The sequence below is a fragment of the Triticum aestivum genome, chromosome 7A (genome assembly GCF_018294505.1).
Source record: "Triticum aestivum cultivar Chinese Spring chromosome 7A, IWGSC CS RefSeq v2.1, whole genome shotgun sequence".
In the NCBI taxonomy this organism is placed as follows: domain Eukaryota; kingdom Viridiplantae; phylum Streptophyta; class Magnoliopsida; order Poales; family Poaceae; genus Triticum; species Triticum aestivum.
In genome coordinates this window covers 577,944,722-577,966,584 of record NC_057812.1, presented here as the reverse complement: position 1 = coordinate 577,966,584, position 21,863 = coordinate 577,944,722, and the positions used below count along the sequence as shown (strand labels likewise).

The following is a 21,863-nucleotide window of genomic DNA, read 5'->3' as shown; positions in this document are numbered from 1 at the left end:
GCTGGCAAATTTGGGTCGGACTAGAAAAAGGTGAAGTAGGGCTGAAATAGTAGGAGCATCTGTAGACGTAGAAATCCGAAATATTCCTTCAGTTCCTAAATGTAAGTCCTTTTAAAGGTTTAAAATGGACTACAATACATGGATGTATATGAATATAATATTTCAGAGCATAGATTTACTCATTTTGTTTCATACGTATGTAGTTTTTTATTGAAATTTCTAAAAAAACTTATATTCGGGAACCGAGGAAGTATACATCAACAAGGCCCATCCCATCAACAGATCATGTACATGAAAAAAAATCTCAAATACATCCGCAAGTGATACAAATATACATCCCTTAGCACCAAAGCAAAACCCAATTAAACCCGGCAATGCGAGAAGAACTGCAGCGGCGGCGGCGGTCCTCCTACACGAATCAATCAAGGTTCCCCGCAAAAAAAAATCAATCAAGGTCCCTCTGCTTCCTCGATTTCGGTGAGATCCGCGCGCCCTGCCCATCCCAGGCACCTAGCAGCAGCCAGGATGAGGCCGTTGGCATCGCCGCGGAGGCGCTGGAACCAGGAGCGTTTCTTATATTATGGGATAGAGGAAGTAAAATAGAAACAATATAATATTATGTATAGCTCAGATAACGTTCTATATGCTCAAGTTCATGTATATTCAAATATATACATTTTTTCCAGCCTAGATCAGGTTCAGTTTAGCTCAAGTTGTTGTTTTGTTTGTTTTTATGGTTGATTTGAGATGATTTTGACAGTTCATCTCCGGTTGGGCTCCGTTTTTAATTGTCTCTTTAGATTTTGTTAGGATTTGTGTCCTATTCATGAAGGCGAGACGGTGGGCTTCATGAAGATGGAATAAGGTTCTAATCACTTAGCCCCGTTCCGGGCGTGTCTAGCATTGTCGGTGGACATGTGTCTTTGGTGGATCTGTTTCTGGATCAGATCACCGTTCATCAACATTCGTGTGCTTTCAGGTTGGATCCTTCTGATCTACACTACTCTTCATCGGCGGCGATTGTTGTTCTAGTGCGCTGGTCCTATGAGGTCTTAACACGATGACTTCCCGACTGTCTATTATACAAATTTTACCCGGCTCAAGCAAGGGAGGGGCTATGATGGTGCACTTTCGGGTCGTTTCAGTGCATGTAGTCGTCGCTAGGTGGCCTACATATCTGGATGTAACTTTTATTACTTTTGATGTTCGTGTACTGTCATGATTGAAGACAAATAGATCGAAAGTTTTTCTATAAAAAAAATATGAAATTGCGGATTAGCTGTCGCGCACCTAGACTATTTTACATCTTCCGTTGGAGCGGCCCGGCTACTGTATTTTACATTTACTGTTGGAGTTGGGCGTTCTTTGGTGATGTATATTTTACTCACATCATTTTTGGTGTATAAAATACATTATCTATTGGAGATCTCTAAGAGCAGATTTGTTGCTCACCGGCTCCAGGGAAGCCTGGTTGTCAAAAAATACCATTTGAATTTTTGAAAAATTTCCTGAAAAATGAAACATAAGTATGGATGTTTATGTTTCTGTAGGTGCAGTATTTGCCTTTATACACACAAAAACAAAATCATTGAATTTTATAGTGAACAGTGCATGTGCTAGAGATACATGATTTTATTTTTTAGATCACACCAGAATGTTTTTGTCATGAAAATTTATAGAAATGTAGTATACATTCCTACGTATGCGTGTTATTTTTTGTTTCAGTTTTTTTCTTTGGAACTTTGAAGTGTGATTTTGTATTTTTCAAACGTGTCCGGGTTCCAAAAGCATATTCCATGATTATTTAAGTTTTCTTTTAGACAATGATTTTTTTTAGTGATATACAATTTCCGTGAAATAGTGTGACTCAGTTAACATCATAGGCCTGTTAATTATTACAGGCAACAAGCCCATGATCCGCGTGTGAGCCCGTACTGGAAGCCAGCCCGCGTCCAGACTCGCTAGCCCAGAGACCTCCAGTCAGCGCACACCCGTCCGCTCCAAAAAAAAAAAAAGGCCGAGGGCGGCAGGCACATCGCCGGCGACCCCATCCGGCCGCCGCGGCTGGAGGATGCGGGACTGGAGGACTGCGCGCTCCCGCAAGAGTCCATCGCCGAGGCTTTCTCCCTTGCAGCGTTGGCCGTTTCCTCCCGCCTCCCTCACCTCTCCCTCTCTGATGACGAGGACGAGGGGGACGACCCGCTCGCGCCTCGTGGAGGCTGCGTGGAGGCGGGACCCACCTGCGGGGCCATTCCCGAATCCCTTGTTGGCGGAGGGCGCGGCAGTGAATGCCACGCCGACGAGGTCATGGTCGTCGCCGGGCGCGGAGACGAGGAAGATAGGGTTGTTGTGGTCGTCGGCCAAGAGCTGGGACAGGAGAAGGGTTGCGCCGAGGGGACCAGAGAAGGAGAGCAGCGGAAGGTGGAGGATGGGATTGTGGAGAAGGCCATCTTGGTGAAAGATTTCGCGTGAGCTTTTCTTCTAGCTTGATGAGAAGACATCTCCCTAGTATTTGTTGTTTCTTTGACTTGCAATGTATACCTTGATTTTAAGATCAGATGACATTATGCTAATCTCTTTGGTACGGTGGCAAGTTACTTAGCATCAACGGTATTCGACTCGGTGCATTGCTGATGATTGCTGTTGTTTCCTGCTTGATTTGTGCTCGAATTAGCGACATGCTCTTGTTCAAAGAAGTTCGTGACAAGCTAGTGGTTTTGGCAAGCTGCAAATGCAACTGATATTTATTGGCTGTCCTAAGGGTAAGGGGAAATGATGCAAATGTGATTGTGTCTGACATACAATGTGTCTTAGTAGAGCTTGCAAACAGAGAAATGCCACAAGAAACCACTGGATTTGACTTGGCATCAAATCTTTGCAGAAGATTATATTCAGAAACATGCTTTACCATTTCAGGGGAAAAGATTTCTTGCAGAAACCTTCCTCGATGGATTCAGTGGGAAATAATAAAAGGCACCACTCATAAAAAAAATCAATAGAACAGAGCAGACTTCTTGTTGATTATGAACATGATATGGATCATGTACCTTTTCAACAGGAACTGAAATTGGATTACGGACAAACTAACACCATTGCAATACACAGTGCCACTGGCGAGCAAAACTAGTGGAAGATTTTCTTATAAACTAATTAGATGTGCTAAGCTCACTAGCAGGTTAGTGTGCCGATATCCTGGCGTAGCAGCAGATTATTGTGTCAAAGTGAATGGAAGTGTTGAAAAGGATGTTTGTGTGGAGACTTGAGAGTAGATATGTATAGCTGAGTAACTAGTTAAATAGCTTGAAGGATTTTTCGACGTGTAACATGATCGAGGTCATTGCATCTCTTTGTTCTGCCCATATATTTGCAGCCCTGCAGGTAGCTTTTATGCTTAAGTGTCTTTTCTGCAACAAGATGAACTCTATGATTCAATTAATTTCTGAAAAAACTAAGGCTAGATGGTTTCAGCTAAGTCATCTAACAATCTGCGTAACAGAGTCTTTTTGTGACTGGTATTTTTGATTGGCCAGTCACGCTTCCTGGTAGGATGGCTGCAAAAAGGTCATTATGATAGCATGTTTCTCAAAGTTCAACAGATATATTTTGATTGGGGTAAGAGATTCATAAAAATACTATTCGCAATTGTTAATATCTCTGAAATATGATCGTATATCATGTGTCCCATCTAGTCCAGGTTTATCAGCTCTGCATTTTGAGGTACTCATGTGCTTCAGTATTCCAACTGTACTCAAGTGCTTAAGTGCTTCAGTGCTTTAGGTACATCTACTTGATTGCTTCATTTGGTTTAGGGAAGTATTAAGAATTCCCACTTTCGGATGCTTCATTCATGTTTGTTGTGCATGAGCCAAGGGGAAAATGAAGCTGGCCAGAATCTGTTGCAAAGAAAGGAAGCCAGATACATCAGGTTTCAGCATTTTCATCTGTTTCAATTTAAGATCATTGTAGCTTTAATTGATGAGTTCTTCTCATTTTTGGCATGCTATCCAGGTAAAAAAAAAATTGGTATGCTTTTGATTTTCTATCACCTCTTCTCATCCTCATTACTACGTGATTACACGAGCACCGCCATGCAAGGCATCTTTCCTGAGTTATATGAATTCATGATTTAAAAAGGCAACAACTTAACCTTCTTTGCAGACCCCCCCCCCCCCCCATTGCCAGGAGGGTGTCTCTTGAGCGCTTCCTGGAGAAAATGCTACACATGTTATCACGAACAAAGGATAGCAGTAGGCAGCAGCTCTCTATTTTCTTCTGGAGCATATTATTAATTCCACTTGCGGATATTTCAGATTAGTTTTTCTACATGCTGTACATGTGTACCACAATATTCAGAAATGCATTATGCATGTGGCCAAGTCTTCAGAACGTGGTCTTTTACTGCTGGCCCCTTTCATAACCACGTCCAATCGATTTATTTCGCCTTTCAACTGTATTTGGATAATTTTCCATTTTAGACTTAATGATTTAGCATGAGAGGTTTGGTATATGACACACATATTTTCCTGTGATGTAGTCATTGACTATGTGAGAAAAGTCTGAAAATGGGTATGTGAGACGCTGCATGAGTTGGAAATAAGCCAGGCAGTAGATGAGATAATATCAATTTAAGAAGCATAGTGATATTCAGTGTAAGTAATGCTGTTTTCAGAGGTAAAAAATAAAAAACCGAGGATGGATTGTGCTCTTCAACCGGAAAGATGAACATGAACTTTTGGGGAAAATAGATAGTATTGAACTTTTCATTTTGTTAAATCCTTCGATTAATAGTCCTCCTGTGTTTAAGTTTTTTTTCCTGGCCAGCAGGCCGCGGCAATGCACGGCTTCCCTTCTAGTTTTCATTAAACCTTCAAAATATTCACCATAGTTTGGCAAGACTAAGATAATCAGGGCACAGTGTTGTCGCCGGAAAATGCTCCAAGTATGAATTCCCTTATAGTTTTCATTAAACCTCCAAAATATTCACCATAATTTGGCGAGACTAAGATAATCAGGGCACACCCTATTCAGGAGGCCGATCTTTTTTTAAGTGTTTTTTAAATAGACGCTCATATAAATGCACATACACTCATCTTGTGAACGCATGCACACCCTATCGCTATGAGCATCTCCAAGAGCTGGCACGCCATCTTAAGATTGACGAAATCGCGACAGGCGCCTCGTAGTCGGCATGAATGTCTCCTCCTTGGTGTGCTGGTTTCATCACAAGGAACCTAACCAGCTGAGCTATGCTCAGTTCGTCATGAGGCTGATCTTTTATCTATACAGTTACTAAGCTCCCAAGATTTTTGATGCTCCCGGTACGTCGTGGTTTTTGAGTCGGTTGTAGGCTTGCCTATGAAGTTGTGTATCGGCTGTTACTTGTATATGAGCTTAATTCATGAAGACTATTTGAAATCCCTAAATATTTTAAAAATTTACAAACATTGTATAAAATCATGTTTTTCTCAGGCGGAAGATTTTTTAGAATCCAAGATTAAAAAAATCATGAACATCTTTTGATTTAGCAAAAAATTTGAAAACAAAAAAAATTGATAGCATGTCTCTTCTAAGGTAGCAGCGGAGCGAGTAGGAAAAAAAGGTAAGCAAGCGAGTGAGGCAGTGGGCCGAGGTGAGCGAGCGCGAGCTTCACTGGACGACCCGACGGGCTCACACAATTACCATTGATTGACAATAAAGCCGGAACATGCAAGGAACCACGCTAGAACAAGTCCACTCTCCTTTCAAAACAAATACCATCTCCAACGGTATCCCAATACAATATATGAATGAAAAAATACCACCAAAATATAGTTAAAAACTAAGCCAACACAGATAAAGTCAAAATGAAACAATGAACTACAATAATCTACGAGAGAGATTAATCCCACGAGTGAATAACAGCGCAACAAAGTGCACGATAGCCTATAGTACATGATTGATAGCACCAAGAAATTGCACGCCAGGGAGTTCAGTATAATGCCGAGAAAAGTAGAGATGCAACATGACAACCAGTTTTTCTTCCCAGGAACTTTTTATGTTGACAATTTAATGATGGAGACCCAAAGTGGTCGGACCCTTCCCTGGACCCTGCGCAAGCGGGAGCTACATGCACCAGGTTGCCCTTTTTTTAATTTAATGATGGAGCAAACTACCTTTTGAAATTTGTAGGCCAAAAACTTGTTATCTCAATTCAAATAGTTTTCCATACCGCTTACAAAAATTATTTATTCTCATTAGTACATGTTTATTATATCCAAAAATACTATCCACCCAGTTGGTCATCACTTAGTTCACGGGGCTAAAGGAGATGAGGTTGCGTGTGTTGCTCCTAATCTCCTCAACCAAAAACGCTTCGTATCTAACAGGTTTGTTGTTGCTGTTGAATGCTTTGATGATGAGGTGATATTTCACACCGGCATCGGGCGCCTTTTCACCGCTCATCACCTTGATGAACTTGAGCCCATCGTGCGCCTGCTTGACGTGCTCCGCCACTGCCCACTTGCCGAGCTCTTGGACGTGCGGTTCATTGACGCCCCCAATTGGATACCAGGCTACTTGGGCGAATGTGGCAACGGGATAAGCCACTGCAACAGTGGCGGCAATGAGGAGAAGGAGACTGCAAGTCCTCATGGTGACAGATTTATGGTGGTACGACTTTGGGTTGATGGATGCGCTTATGTAGCTTGGGGATCAATCAAGTTTCTTGTTGTTGTGCTGGTTAGGTGAATGAGGTGCATGACATCTAAATATATATGGCCATTGCAAGGTAGATATTAATTGCATACATATCCACCACAAGCAATTCAGTAGTATCAATCAATTAGATGCATATCCAAATTGTTGTACTAAAGTACTTCCTAAAATGAAGTGTGGTCATTAAGAAATTCACATGATATCATTGATGGATTATTTTCTGCTGTTTCAAGGCTTGGATTCTATTGGTATATTCATAGACCAAGTTACTTTTCAAAATAAGACGACATCGACCTATTCCAACGGTGTACATTGGCCAATTGTGCACCGACCTAGAATCCACAAATGGCGTTGGTCGATGAAGACAACGCGATTGTTGGAAATATGACCTAAAGGTAATAATATTATATTATATTATTTTATATATTCATAATTACGAACTTATATTGTATGCTATAACTGCTATGATCTTGGAATATACGATTCAGTAGAAAACTCATATGCACGTGCGGAATGACAAGCGGTAAAATAAGATTCCTAGTGTATAATGTATCCATGGCAAAAAAAAAAAAAGGAATCACAAGGATAGTAATGTTAGGAGCTCGGGTACATCTGCACCAAGTGAAGTAATTCAAAAAGACAACCCGTTTAAAAAAAGCTAAAGAAAACTACACATGAAAGATGAGAGATTCTTCTAGGTGGTTGCAAAGTTTCACGCTCACATGACATCTGAGGAGCTTGGCACAAAGAAAACAATATAAAAGCTCAAAAAATGCCCAAAGCTGCAAAAAAATTGATCTCTGATTATGTTTGTTTTGTACTGAGCTCCTCGGATGCCGTCTCGGTGTGAAAATTTGCACGCACTTACAAGAGTCTTTCATCTTCGATGCGTAATTCTTTTTAGATTTTTTTGGATTTGTTTGATATTTTATTTCCTTTACCTTTCCAACGCGTTTGGCAATATTTGGGAAGGGGGATGGGAGTTTAGTGTAGGGAATTGTATTGAGATTAGATATGGTATGAGTCATTTTATTCTCAATCCTCGGTTTGGCCATGATAGGAATTATTTTTGAGAATTTGAGAATTTGAGGGTATTTGTATTCCTTTGTTTGGTTCATGAGAATTGACAAGGGACTAGACCAGGAAAGTGAACATAAAGTTATGACGAAGGGTTAAGATTGACTCACTAAAATAATTCCCTCTCAACTGCCAACCCCTTCCTCTCCCCTGTTAATAAAACGGTGAGAGTTAGAGTCTCAAGTCCTAGACCTATTCCTTTATAAATTCTCAATCCCCCTAACCAAACAAATGATTTAAAGTCTGGTACCCCTTTAATTTCCATTCCGTGACTTTAATTACCCTCAATCAGACACCCTTTTCATACCGGGGAGCATGAGCTTGGGGTCAGAGTTGGATTTCCGGAACATGAGTAACTTTTTTGTAGGAAAAAAACATGAGTAATTGAAAGGACGTTTCAGTTCACAGTTACCTCCATTAAAAAAAGTTCACAGCGATCTGCTTCTGGGCTAAGCCCAGCCCGTTTGAGAGCTGCTACCATTCCACAGCCCAGAGTTCCATTTCTTCTACGCTTATCTCCATTCCTATTCAGAAAAATCTCCATTCCGACTCTCTCTCCACCGAAACAGAAACACCAACCTCCCCTCGGCCGGCGACCATGGCGGAGGCCGCGGCCGCAGGAGCGACGCCTCTCCTCCGCAACCTCCCCGATGAGATCGTGCTCTGGGAGATCCTCGCCCGCCTTGACCCCAGATCGCTCATCCGCTGCCGCGCCGTCCGCCGCGCCTGGCGCCGCGCCACCTCCACCCGTCGCTTCCTCCTGGCCCACCACGCACGCCAGCCCGCATTCCCCATCGCCGCCGACAACAGGTACCGTAACTTCCTCGCCTTCGACCACCGGTCCGCCGCCACCGCCGACGCCCAGTTCCACACCGTCGCCCGGCTTGGCGGGTCCTTCAGTCTGGAGCTCTGCTGCGACGGCCTCCTCCTCGTCGCCAAGTCTGGCATGCTTGGCAATCGCGCCCGCCTCGCCGTCTGCAACCCGGTAACGCGTCAGCACGCCTCCCTCCCGCCCCTGCCGGACTTCAACATCCTGGGGATGTACCTACACGGACCTACCGACGAGTACCGGCTGTTACTGCAATGGAGGGGCGCAATGGACTGGGGGGACGACAGTGACTTTGACTCGCCTACAGGCAAAAATGGCTGCTATGTCTTTGCGCTGGGATCCGACCAGCCACCGAGGTACATCGGGTTGTCGGAGCCCAAATTCTCGTCGGCTTACTTCCACGGACCTGCCCGGGTGCGTGATAGCCTGCATTGGTGCCTGTTTTATCGCCCAGGCGAGACCCCACTGGAGGATTGTGAGGCTGGATGGGAACTGGTGGTATTTGACACCATAGCTGAGTCATTTCGGCAGATGCATGCTCCAGTTGATCCCACCAAGTCATGCATCCTTGAGATGGATGACATGCTTGGCATCTATTGCTGTAACAAGGCTGCGGAAGTTGTTGATATATGGGTGTTGCCGAACTACGACAGTGAGGTTTGGGACTTGAAGTACCGGGTTGCATTGCCGATCGCAGAAATCAGGGGAAAGCTTGAAGGCCATGATGGTGAGTGCTATTGGTATGTGACCGTTGCTTCGGGTGGTGGTGACGAGCTCTTGCTGGCCAGTTTTGGTCGTTCGCTGTTTTACATTGACACTCATGGCAAACTGGTTGCTAGCTTCCAAGACATCTTTCCCTCTAGGCATCGGCTCAAACAAACTCTTGTTCCGCATGATTTCTTCAGAACAGTAAAAGGTCAGGCTGTCGACGCTTCACCTTTCATCTGACGGATGTTGAGAGAGGCGGTGCTTCTTAACAGGCTAGTTTTCATATCCTCGTGAGTTGTAATGTCTATGTATTGGATCAAGTATGGGCCTGCTGATTTCTTCTTTTTGTGTCAATCAGAAGTGACTGTCATGTGGTTGCATGAAACCTATGCTTGTTTCACACTTTAGATACCATTTCGGGATGAAGTGACTACTGCTTGTGTTGATGCTAAATTTACCAAGCCGTTTTGTTCTGCTTTTGAAATATTGTCGAACTCATCCGCCTCATGTCTCTATTTTCTTGGGCTGAGGACATGCTTTATTCTATATTCATCTAGTGTTCTTCTCCATACTTGATATTAAGCATTCTTTATGCCTCACATCACTGTTTCTTGAACTGAAGAATTGATCGATTTACCTCTTGATCTAGTGGTCTTCTTAATAGTCAATTTTTTTGTGTGTTTGCTGTTTGTACCCTTTGTTGTAGCTGGCAATGAGAAGAGGCAGGTTTTACTCCTTGCCGACTTGAAGCTGCACCTGACTTCTAGAATACCTTGGAGCACAACTAATTTAATTAAATGCTTGCATGTTGCATCATAGTCAACTTCTCAATGAATTGTTCTGTTATAATTCAGTTTTCTTCATGCATCTATCTATCACATCTACCACCGTCAACTGTGGCTGTCTGTTGCTGGTTATAAGTTAACTAGTATATGAGCTCAGTTGATGTGATCCTCTCGTAAATTAAACTTGGCTTATGCAGGATCATGTATTGGATTGTAGGCTTGCAGCAATGTGCATTTGTGGGAGATGATTGATGGTCATAGAGCCATCTTATGTGTGTCTGTCTTGATAGCTTCGAGCAGATCTATTTATTGCAGGATTTAGACATGTTTTACTTTAACAAATGATTCCAAATCCTTTTGATTTCTTGTGTATAAGATTTTAGGCTAGGTTTCAATGTCATATTTACACCCTTTGCTCAATAGCTAATAAAATAATAAGAGAAATGATGGACATGGTTAGTTAGGTCTTACGGAGACTAAGCTCACCACTATATCGAGAATTGGACATGTCTGTAGTAGCATTGTTCTAGAAAAGTCTGGTACCGCAGTCCTGAAAATCTATGAATATCTTGTTGCATTTTTCTGTTGCACAGTTTGCAATTATTACCTATTATTATTTCAATTCAATTGTTAACCATTTTGATAGATGCTTCATGCGAAGCTTGTAGCACAATTGTTGTTAATAACTTCTTTGGTGGTGCTGTGCATATAAAAGTTCCGGGCACAATTTGTTTTTTGTTGTTTCTACATGCGTTTGGTAGATTCAGATGTTAACATATTTCTGCTGGCAGGTGCTGTACTTTACAGATTTTTTTGCGGGTGTACTTTACAGTTAGTAACATCATGTTCAGAGCGCACAGACATGCTGTTTGGACTTCGGATCATACTATGAAACAGAAGTTGTTTAGGATTGAGGGCATGCTTCATTCTGTTTATCTAGTGTTCTTCTCTTGCTGGTCAGTTTTGGTCATTGGCTGTTTTACGTTGACACTGATGGCAAACTGGTTGCTAGCATCCAAGACATCTAGGCACCGGCTCAAACAAACTCTTGTTCCGCATGATCTTTTCACAACACTAGAAGGTTACGCTGTGGATGCTTCACCTTTAATCTGAGGGCTGTTGAGTGAGTCGTTGCTTCTTAATGGCCTAGTTTTCATATACTCGTGAGTTGCAGTGTTTATGTATTGGATCAAGTATGAGCCTGCTGATTTCTTCTTTTTGTGTTGATCAGAAGTGGCTGTCATGTGGTTGCACGAAAGCTATGCTTGTTTCAGACTTTAGATACCATTTCGGGATGAAGTGACTACTGCTTGTATTGATGCTAAATACCAAGCCGGTTTGCTCTGCTTTTGAAATATTTTCGAACTGATCCACCTCATGTCTCTATTTTCTTGGGCTGAGGGCATGCTTCATTCTGTTTATCTAGTGTTCTTCTCCGTACTTGATATTAAGCATTCTTTATGCCTCATATCATTATTTCTTGAACTGAAGAATTGATTGATTTACCTCTTGATCTAGTGGTCTTCTTAATTGTCAATTTTTAGTGTGTTTCCTGTTTGTTCCCTTTGCTGTAGCTGACAATGAGAAGAGGCAGATTTTACTCTTTTCTGACTTAAAGCTGCACTTAACTCCTAGGATACCTTGGAGCATTACTGATTAAATTAAATGATTGCATGCTACTCCCTCTGTCTGGAAATACTTGTCATCAAAATGAATAAAATGGGATGTATGTAGATGTATTTTAGTTCTAGATGCATCCATTTTTGTCCATTTTGATGACAAGTATTTTCGGACGGAGGGAGTACATCATAGTCAACTTCTCAATGAAGTGTTCTGTTATAATTTAGTTTTCTTGATGCATCTGTCTATTGCATCTACCACCTTCTACTGTGACTGTATGTATGCTGGTTGTAACTAGGATATGAGTGCAGATTGTGATGCTCTCGTAAAATCAAATTTGGCTGTTGATTGTAGCAATGTGCATTTGTGGGAGCTGATTGATGGTCAAATGTGGGGCCATCTTACGTGTGTCTGCCATGATAGGTTGGAACAGTGTTATTTCTTGCAGGATTTAGACTTGTTTTATTCTAGTGAATGATTCCAAATCATCTTGATTCCTTGCATAAAGAATGAGATTTTGGCTGAGTTTCAATGTCATATTTCTGGCCCTTTGGCCAGTAGCTAATAATCAGAGAAACGATGGAGATGGTTAGGTAGGTCTTATGGAGACTAAGCTCACCACTATATTGAAAATTGGACATGGTTGTGGTAGTATTGTTCTAGAAAAGACTGGTACTGCAGTCCTAAAAATCTTGTTACATTTTTCCGTCGCATGATTTGCCATTACTACCTTTTATTATTTCAATTCAACTGTTAACCATTTTGGATAGATGCTTCATGCGATGTTTGTAGCACAGTTGCTGTTAATAACTTCTTTAGTTGCGCCGTGCATATAAAAGTTTCAGGCACAATTAGTTTTTTGTTGTTTCTACATGCATTTTGTAGATTGGGATGTTAACATATTTCTGAGGGCAGGTGCTGTACTTTACAGTTAGTAACATTCTGTTCTGAAGCATTCTTTATGCCTCATATTACTACTAGTAAGTTATACGTGCATAGCACGTGAGAGCTCATATAGTCAAACTACAACCAAAGATAGACATATTGTTACTGTAAAATATATTGTGCCTGTTTTATCTAGGTATCCTTTTTGGCTAGTTATGCCGGCAAATGAAATTGTGAGGCACATGCATGAAGTATAACATACAAAAATCACGTAAAATATACTGAGCGTGTTTTATCTAGGTATCTTTTTTGGCTATCTCAAAGCTAATGTTCTACAGTATCTGTAAAGATAAATATGATTTATGAAGGTACATAGACTTGAATACGAAGTAAAATGAATGATAGTTTTGATAGAAAAAGAAGTTAGGAGAGTCTGAGTATGGAAGAGTCTAGAATAAAGTAGAAGTGTGCTTTAAATTTTGTGCAAAATGTCCATATGGCTTTAGCCCAACCATAGAATCTTCTAGATAGTACACGTGGAAGAATCCAGTGAAGTAATGAGAAGATCCAACGGTCAATAACACTCGGATTTGCCACGTCTCCACCGTTAGATCGGCTTCATCCAATGGTTGTTATTCAAAGTTATTCGCACACTATATAGTGGTATAGATTTCTTGAACTGAAGAATTGATTGATTTTACCTCTTGATAGCTGTTTCCTGTTTGTAACTGATAATAGTTGTTTCCTGTTTGTAACTGATAATGAGAAGAGGCAGATTTTACTTTTTGCCTACTTGAAGCTGCACCTGCCTTCAAGAATATCTTAAGCACAACTAATTAAAATAAATGCTTGAATGTTGCATCATAGTCAACTTCTCCATGAAGTGTTCTGTTATAATGCAGTTTTCTTCATGCATCTATCTATTGCATCTACCACCGTCAACTATTGCTGTCTGTTGCTGGTTATAACTAGTATATGAGCGCAGTTGATGTGATGCTCTCGTAAAATCTAACTTGGCTTATGTAGGATTCTGTATTGGATTGTTGGAATGTGTATTTGTGGGAGCTGGTTGATGGTCAAATGTGGGGCCATCTTATGTGTGTCTGTGGTGATAGGTTGGAACAGTTTTATTTCCTGCAGGATTTAGACATGTTTTACTCTAATAAATGATTCCAAATCTTCTTGATTTCTTGTGTAAAGAATGAGATTTTGGGTTGAGTTTCAATGTTATATTTCAGGCCCTTTGCCCAATAGCTAATAGTTAACCACTATATTGAGAATTTGACATGGTTCTAGTAGTAGTAGTATTGTTCTAGAAAATAATGGTACAGCAGTCCTGAAAATCTTGTTGCATTTTTCTGTTGCACGGTTTGCAATTGTTGCTGCTTATTATTTCATTCAACTGTTTGTAGCACAATTGCTGTTAATAACATCTTTAGCTGTGCTGTGCACTTAGAAGTTCCGGGCACATACATTTTTGTTGTTGTTGTTGTTGTTTCTGAGGGCGGGCGTTGTAGTTTACAATTACTATATCCTGTTCAGAGTGTAAAGACGCATTGTTTGGACTTCGGATCATACTATGAAATGTGAGTGGTTTAGGATTGAACTCGATCTGAAGAGTTCGAGATGTGCTTGTGATGCTGCAGCAGAAGCGGGTGCGCTTGCACAACTACTGAAAAGCAGCATGCTAGCGTGTGAGGCGAACAGTATTGAAAGAGATCATTGTTTTCGGTCTTGCATAGTACGTGCTACCTGGTACTAGTGTTATTTCACCGACCAAACGTAATTACCAGGCTACCTGTGCCTGTATTTTAAGCAAAAATTTAGTACTCCCTTCGTAAAGGAATATAAGAATGTTTAGAACATTAAAATAGTGATATAAATGTTTTTATATTTTTTTACGGAGGAAGTATTTGTGATGCTCGTAAAAAAAATGAGCGTAGAAACCGGTATGTTGGTCAGTGAAGATCAATTTTATAGCGAGCTCAGTTAGTGAGAAGTGGTAAGAACAAAAAATGGCGGCCAGAATTTGTTATGCCCGGCATGGTTGCCGTAGTGGAGCAGCTAAGAGCATCTTCAGCCGTTCGCCCCCCCCCCCCCTCCTCCCCCCAAGGGCGCCCAAAAAGAACCGTCTGGGGGCGAGCCGGCGCTAAATTGGGGCGTGGGGATGACTTTGTTCCCAGTCGTCGGCCCACAGATCGTTCCGGGTTCAGCGATATTTCATACAAATATATGCAAACTCGACGATTTTGGCACGAACTCGGTGAAATTTCATTGAAATTTGTACAGAAAATATGAAAACAACGCCTAAACTACGCCTAGCCGCCGTCACCATCGCCGTCGCCGTCGTCTACATGTCGAGAAGCCTGCAAAAGCGGGTGTAGTCGCTGCCGTCGCCATCATCGTAGTCGTCGTCGCGTGCCTCGCCTGTGCCGTCGCCGTCCCTGCTGCAGCCCTGGCCAGGGTCGCTGACGCGCGATGGGGCGCTGGACGGCCCAGCCTTGTCCTCCTCATCGCTATCGAGGACGATGACACCGCCCTCCTCGCACCCGCAGCGCCGGGCCTGAAGCTCCGTGTACGCCCGGCGCTGGCGGTGCACCTGCTCCCGGATGTATTCCTCCTTCGCCCACTTGAGGGCGGACTCATCGTCGGGGGCCACCATCTCGACGTGCTCCGACTTCACCGGGAGCAGCCCTGGCTCGAGCTTCGGTCGGACCTGAGGGAGCTGCGCGGGGAGGGCCGGGCACCCTCGTTGATGATGAGGGCACCGCCCTGGGTGCGGCGCCCGAGCGGCGTCTCCTCCGGCTCCATCCGCCGTGGCGTCCAGGAGCTACCCCGGCGGCGAGAAAAGGACGGCCGCGGCGGGTACTCGAGGCGCGACACGTTTCCGGTCTCGATGTGGTTGAGGACGGCCTCGAGGGTGCGGCCTGGCACGCCCCACCACTTGCGTCGCCCGTCGGCATTGAGGTGGCCGCGGGGGATGACGCCGTTGGTGGAGGCGATCTGCTCCTCGCAGCGGCATTGGAAGTACATGGCCCAGAGGGTGTGGCTGTCGGCGGCGTAGCGCGGCTCGTTCCGCTGCTCCTCCGTCAGGGACGAGCTGATGCGGGCGATCTCGGCCCGCCGTGCCGCCCCTTCGGGCACCGGGACGCCGCCGGCGCTCAGCCTCCACGCCCCCGACACTCGCATGTCTGAGGGCGCCGGGTACTCGGCATCGTAGAGCAGGCGCGCCTCCGGCTCTTGGAGGTTACGGCGGCCGAAGCCGTTCGCCGCCGCGCCATCGCCTGGGAACCTCTCGGCCATCTGTTCGTCGGCGGGAAGAGGGGAGAGTGTTGCTTTCTGCGGCAGAGATGGGGGAAATGAGAGCTGTGGCGGCCACTGGCGGGGAGGTCGCCTTTTATAGCCGTAGCTGGGGGCGGCGACGGGCTGCATGCCGGGCGACGCATGGCGGGAGAGGGCGGGACGCGCGTCACGGCGCCTTCATCACTGTGCCGCCCGTGAGGCACCAATGGAGGCTAACCGACGCGGCAGCCTTCGCATTGATTTTTGCGGGAACCGAGACGATGAGGACGACGAAGGGGCGTCTCGCTGACTCGGCGGGCCCATTCTCTTTCGCGCCAAAAACGCTCGTCCCGGCGCCCTCCAGCGCGCCGGGTTCGGCCTGGGTCCGCCGGCGGCAGTTTGGGCCTAAACCGACGAAAACGGATTTTTAGAGACGCGACTGAGCCAATTTTTAGGCGCCGGCCGTCAACAGAGGGGCTTGTTGAGGGCGCGGCTGGATATGCTCTAAGAGGGGCCAATAATGGTGTGCCATCGGAGTGGAGAGCGGTAAGGCGACGCCGGCACACTCTTCCTCTGTGCCCATCGACACGCCGCAGAAGGCGGGGAGCACATCGGCGGCCCGACGAGGTTAAAATTCAACTATGCGTATTCGGGCACCTAGTTGTTGGATGGAGGCTGATCTTCTGTCTGGAACAGCGACGAGGCTTGGCCGCTCCTGATGTTGGATCAGCGCCTGTACTGTACTGTACTGTACTGTCAGTGTTGTCCGTCATCATTACGTGAAGTAGTAAGTTGTTGGAGTCATTTCAGAACTCACATCTCAATACCTACTCCTGTGGCATTGCGCACATAAGCTACGAACGGCACGCATCTCCAAGGCATTGCTTAAGTTATCCTCATCGGCTAGCGTGATCTGCCGACGGTGTCGGCTAGAGTGGCATCAGTGCAGTAGAACAAACAGCGCTTTTACATAAAACAAATCAGCACGGCATTGCCCGTCCGCCGAATGAGGTGCATGCAGTCTTAACCAATGGAGCCCGGCGGTTCGCGCCCGGCCCAGTGAAATGATCCCCCCCCCCCTGCTCGAATCCGTCCAAGCGCGCCCTTTTCGCATCACAGCGCAGCACGCCCAGCCCCGGCCGATCCGCACACATGATCGCCAGTGCGCGGGCCATTTTAAATACGCCTCCCGGCCAGTGGAATCACAGGCTCGCAGCGTGCTGACCTTAGGGAACTCGACAAACCCGCCATGGGATCCCATAGTCGGCCCCGGCTAACCCCGCGACGTGTCCCGGCGAGGAGTATTATAGTGGCCGCAGCGGCGCCGTGCCGTGCCGCGGGGGCGAAGCCCATGTGCGCGCCACCGGTCCGGGGATCATTAGAGCCCGTCCAGGTGCACCGCGCCCCGACAAAGGCGTGGCCTGGAAAAGCGCCTTAAGCCGGGGGATCGGGGGCTAATCTTCGCTGTCATTGGTGGGTTAGTTTAATTGCTTTGCTCTTATCCTCGGCGCCGCTGTTGGAGCTGGCCGTTTGGCAGCTTGGAGGAAGGAAGGAGGGCGTGGGGGTTATCTTGAGGTTGGATATGGGCTAAATCGACCCATTGGATGTTCACAAACCCTCAAGATTTTATATGTGCGTACGAAAGGTCATACAAAAGATTTTCTCAATTCTCTCCAGGCCTCTCTCTCAACCCTAACCGCCGCCAAGTTTCTCCCATATGACGTCACATCGGTGCCCCTTCGCATCCCCGTTAGATGGCCTTGTCGATGAGAAGAGGAGTGGGGGGCGTCTGTTCGTTTTTTTCTCCTTCAGTATTGTTTCTCAGCGACATCGACGACGTGGCGGCGGCAGCGATGACGTATTTGAATGAGGTCTCTCCGGTCACTTCCTGCCTCGACGACGTCCGATCGGGCGTCAGTCAAGGGCATATGAGAGTTTGTCTCTCTAGATCTCTCGGCTCTCTTCAAATCTTGATAGTTAGTGTGTCCCTAATGGAGAGCAATTGATTGGCTATTAATGCGACGACTTCGACATCTTATTATGTGTTGTTTTGCGACATGGCCTGGTTTCTCCAATCATCTGCACCCGATGGTGATGAACTGCAAACCTATTTTGCGTGGGATGATGCTCCAACCAATGCTTCTTCATCAACTTCTAAAGGATGAGTGGTTATTGCGGCCTTTATGTCAAAGGCGTTTGCAGATGTCCATTTATTTACTGTTGGTTTGGTGTAATTTTCAATCTCCCATGGGTGGTGTATCATCGAAGGAAGAAGAAGGCGAATATGTTTTTATTTTGTACTGGTTGATCTGTGTTTTTAGTTGTTTCCCATTGTACTAGCAATTATTTTCCTTAATAAATATCACATATAAAATGCTTGTTAGTGTTTCTTAAAAATAGATTTAATCAGCGAACTGAGCCTAGCTCAGATGGTTAGGTTCTTTGCGGTGGAAACAACCCAACAGGGTTCAAGTCCTACACTTGGCATTGGCGCTCACATTTTCTGGATCTATTTCAGACTTACTGGCGATATTCGTTCAATGGGAGAAGACATTTCCAATGACTACAAAGAAGCATGTGGTGACTTTATCAATCAATTAGAGAAACAGATATACGCCCTATTTTGGCAATTAGATGACAACCTTCAACTACGAAACTGTGTAATTTACAACCCTTGACTTTCAATACTGAAAAACAACCTTCAGGTGGTTTTTTACATGTGTTGACTTGTTTTGACCTGTCAACGTCCTAGTCATCCGCCATGTCACCATCTCCTGAATATGAAATTTGCTTGTATTTTTACCATTCAACAATACTTCTTCAAACTTTCATAGATTGAATCTAAGGGTTGTGTAGATTTTTGAGGATATTTTCAATTTTTTCTGAAAACTGTTTATGCCAAAATTTAATCCAGAATGACTGAATGTGAATTTTAGCTCTCATTTTTTTCTCCTGGTTGGAACTTTCCCTGATTTATTATAACATTTGTGTTGATTTTTGAGATGTTTTCCATAATTTTCTGGAAACTTTGTTCTTGACCAAAATTTGACCCCAAATGGCTCTGAATTTGAGTTTTCTCTCATTTTTTATACTTGGAAAAACGGGTTTAAAATTTCTCAGATTCAATATAATGGTTGTTTAAAAGTTTGAGAAATTTTCAAATTTTTTTCTGGAAACTTTTTATTTCGACCAAAATTTGACCCAAAATGGCTCAGAATTTGAATTTTCGCTCTCATTTGTTTTGCACTTAGCAAAACTGGTTGAAACTTTCCTAGATTGAATAATAATGGTTGTGTTAATTTTTGAGTTTTTTTCAATTTTTTCTACAAACTTTTTTTGGCATAACTTGACCCCAAATGGCGATGGCTAGGACGCTGACCAGTCAAACCGGTCAAAAGTCACCTAAAGGTTGTTTTTTGCCCGATATTAAAAGTTGTGGGTTGTTAGATAGTTTCGTAGTTTAGGGTTGTGTTTTTGGACTTTGCTGATAGTTTGACGTTGTAATATGGACTTCTCTCTACATGTTTTGATACTAATCATATGTGTTTGATTCAAAAATGATGAAAAGATTATGTCATGCTAGATCTAGTAACGTGGAATTCACATTATATTGGTACTCTTTTCTGCTGGCAATCAATATCTTAAGAATATAATAGTTCATTTTAATACATGAGTGATACTATTTCATTTCTACATGTTCTTGAGATTAAGATGGAGGTGAGATTTTCAACCAATTCATGGGTGTGGGGTGAGTTAAAAAATCTGCACATATAACTATTTATACTAAACTTTGTTACCTCGTTATAACACACCTAGTTGTATGTTGTTTTTATTGATACATTTTTTATATATTATACATACAACACTTTTTTATTGGCGGTATTAACAACTCAAAATGTCTATTAATACTAGGGTTTCAGTTCCCCATACAATGCCCATATATAGCACTATATATTTGTAGTGATAAACCAAACATGTGTTTTGTTACAACAAGTGATTTAATTATTTAGTTTGGGGTACTTAATCAAACTAATATTTTGACATTATTTTGCCAATGTAGTTATGCCATTGATGTATTATAATGTATATATATGTATCATTTTTTCATGGTATTGTTAAATGCATGTATAGTTGGAGGATTGCTTTTAGAACATGTGGATACAGAAAACTTGAAGAGATATCTGGAGTTCAAGACTAGAGAGTTTAGGTGTACTTAAATAGATATTTCTAGAGTGTGTGAAGTGTAAATTAGTAATGTGCCATCACGGAAATCTGCTACTGATCACGAGCTCATATGCCCATGGATGAACAATAAATTTGAATAAAGCAAAACATATATACATGAAATATCTATTTAGGTTCCCGAATCTAATGATCTGACTTGGGACAGAATTTTCGATCTGGCCGAGGTGGCCAGTCAAATCGGTGTGATGCTACCGAAGACAAAGAGTGGTCCTGGGAAGAAAGTCATGCCGCAACCGACGCTATTGTCGATCTGGAGGCGAGCCATCGAGCCGCTTCGGCTACGTAGAGGGACTTGTATGGGCCACCAATGACTAAGTCCAATCCGGTAGATCTCGGGTAGGGGTCCCTGAAAGTGCGTTATATCGACTAGAGGGGGTGAATAGGCGAATTTTACAAATTCTTCACTTAGGAATTTCAGGGTGAGGAAATTCCTAAGTCACGAACTACTTAGCAGCGGAATAAGTACTCAGATGCAAGCATAACAGAGTAGTAGCATAGTCATCATGAAGAAATGAAAACACACTCAGAGTACTAAAAGCGTAAACACAAGATAAGCAGGCTGGAGACAAACTGACTGAAGAAATAGGATTGAGGAAATTGAGAAAGTCTTCAGTCAAAGTCTTCAAGCAGTAACAACCAAGTACAACAACATAATAATGAGGAAATGAAAGGGTTGAGGAAATAGAACCAGTTAGCTCGGTGAAGACAACGATTTGGTAGACCAGTTCCAACTGCTGTGACAGTCGTACGTCTGGTTGGAGCGGCTAGGTATTTAAACCTGAGGACACAGTCCTGGACACACAATCCTCACCATATTCTCTTTTAGCTAAGGTCACATAGACCTCGCTCAATCACTTGTGGTAAGTCTTCAAGTGACTTCCAAACCTTCACAGACTCGGTCACTCGGTGATCCATAATTTCCTCTTGGATGCTCTAGACCATGATGCCTAACCATCTAGAGGATGCACAATCCTCAAAGGTAACAAGCATCGGTTCCACATAGTAACAATCTCTTCAGTGATACTCAATCACTTTGGGTTTGTAGGTGTTTGGTTTGGGTTTTGGGTTTTTCCTTACTTGATGATTTTCACTCAAAGTCCTCGGAGGATAGGATGCTCTCAATGACAAGTGTCAGTTTCTAGCGGAGCAGCCAACCAACTAGTGGTTGTAGGGGGGCGGCTATTTATAGCTAGGGAGCAGCCCGACATGGTAAGACATAAATGCCCTTCAATGATATGACCGTTAGGTGGGTAGATATTTTGGGACAGTTGGCGCATAGCACAACAACGGTCGGAAATTTGACTATCAAAGTCCTCAGGGCTATCATGTTCCTCACTTGTAGGCAATCTGCACTGGCGAATTCCTAACTCCTCAGTCAGAACAAATTCCTCAGAGACCAGAAGATCTTCGTCTTTGTCACTGAAGAAATTGACTGAACTGTATGAGATTTCCAATGGCTTCACTCGAAGGATTGGTATGTGTAGGATTTTGAGATGAGCATCACTTGGAAACTTTTCCTTAGTTTTACCTTGGCCCCCTTTAACAATACGGTGTTTCCTATGACTCAAGAAACAGAAAAATGAAACTATGAAAACAAAAGTCTTCGAGCTTCATATTCCTCGCATGAATATCAAGTCTTCAGGATCACACCAATTTCTTCACTTTCAAAGTCTTCAGAAAGCCAAAGTCTTCAATTGAAGACATTCATTTTTAGGGGTCGAATTTCTCTATAAATATCA

At 43.6% G+C, this 21,863-nt stretch overlaps 2 protein-coding genes across 2 annotated transcripts; both read left to right on the top strand.

Annotated features, from left to right (window-relative positions):
* The first annotated feature begins 374 nt into the window (after positions 1 to 374).
* LOC123153503 (uncharacterized) lies at positions 375 to 2,634 on the top strand. Its single transcript, XM_044572601.1, has 3 exons — positions 375 to 594; positions 1,551 to 1,555; positions 1,966 to 2,634. The coding sequence occupies exons 1-3, from the start codon at positions 375 to 377 to the stop codon at positions 2,470 to 2,472; spliced, it is 732 nt and encodes a 243-aa protein (XP_044428536.1). The 3' UTR covers positions 2,473 to 2,634.
* A 5,678-nt stretch (positions 2,635 to 8,312) lies between these two features.
* LOC123148387 (F-box only protein 8-like) lies at positions 8,313 to 11,465 on the top strand. Its single transcript, XM_044567782.1, has one exon. The coding sequence runs from the start codon at positions 8,369 to 8,371 to the stop codon at positions 9,545 to 9,547; it is 1,179 nt and encodes a 392-aa protein (XP_044423717.1). The 5' UTR covers positions 8,313 to 8,368; the 3' UTR covers positions 9,548 to 11,465.
* Positions 11,466 to 21,863: the final 10,398 nt, after the last annotated feature.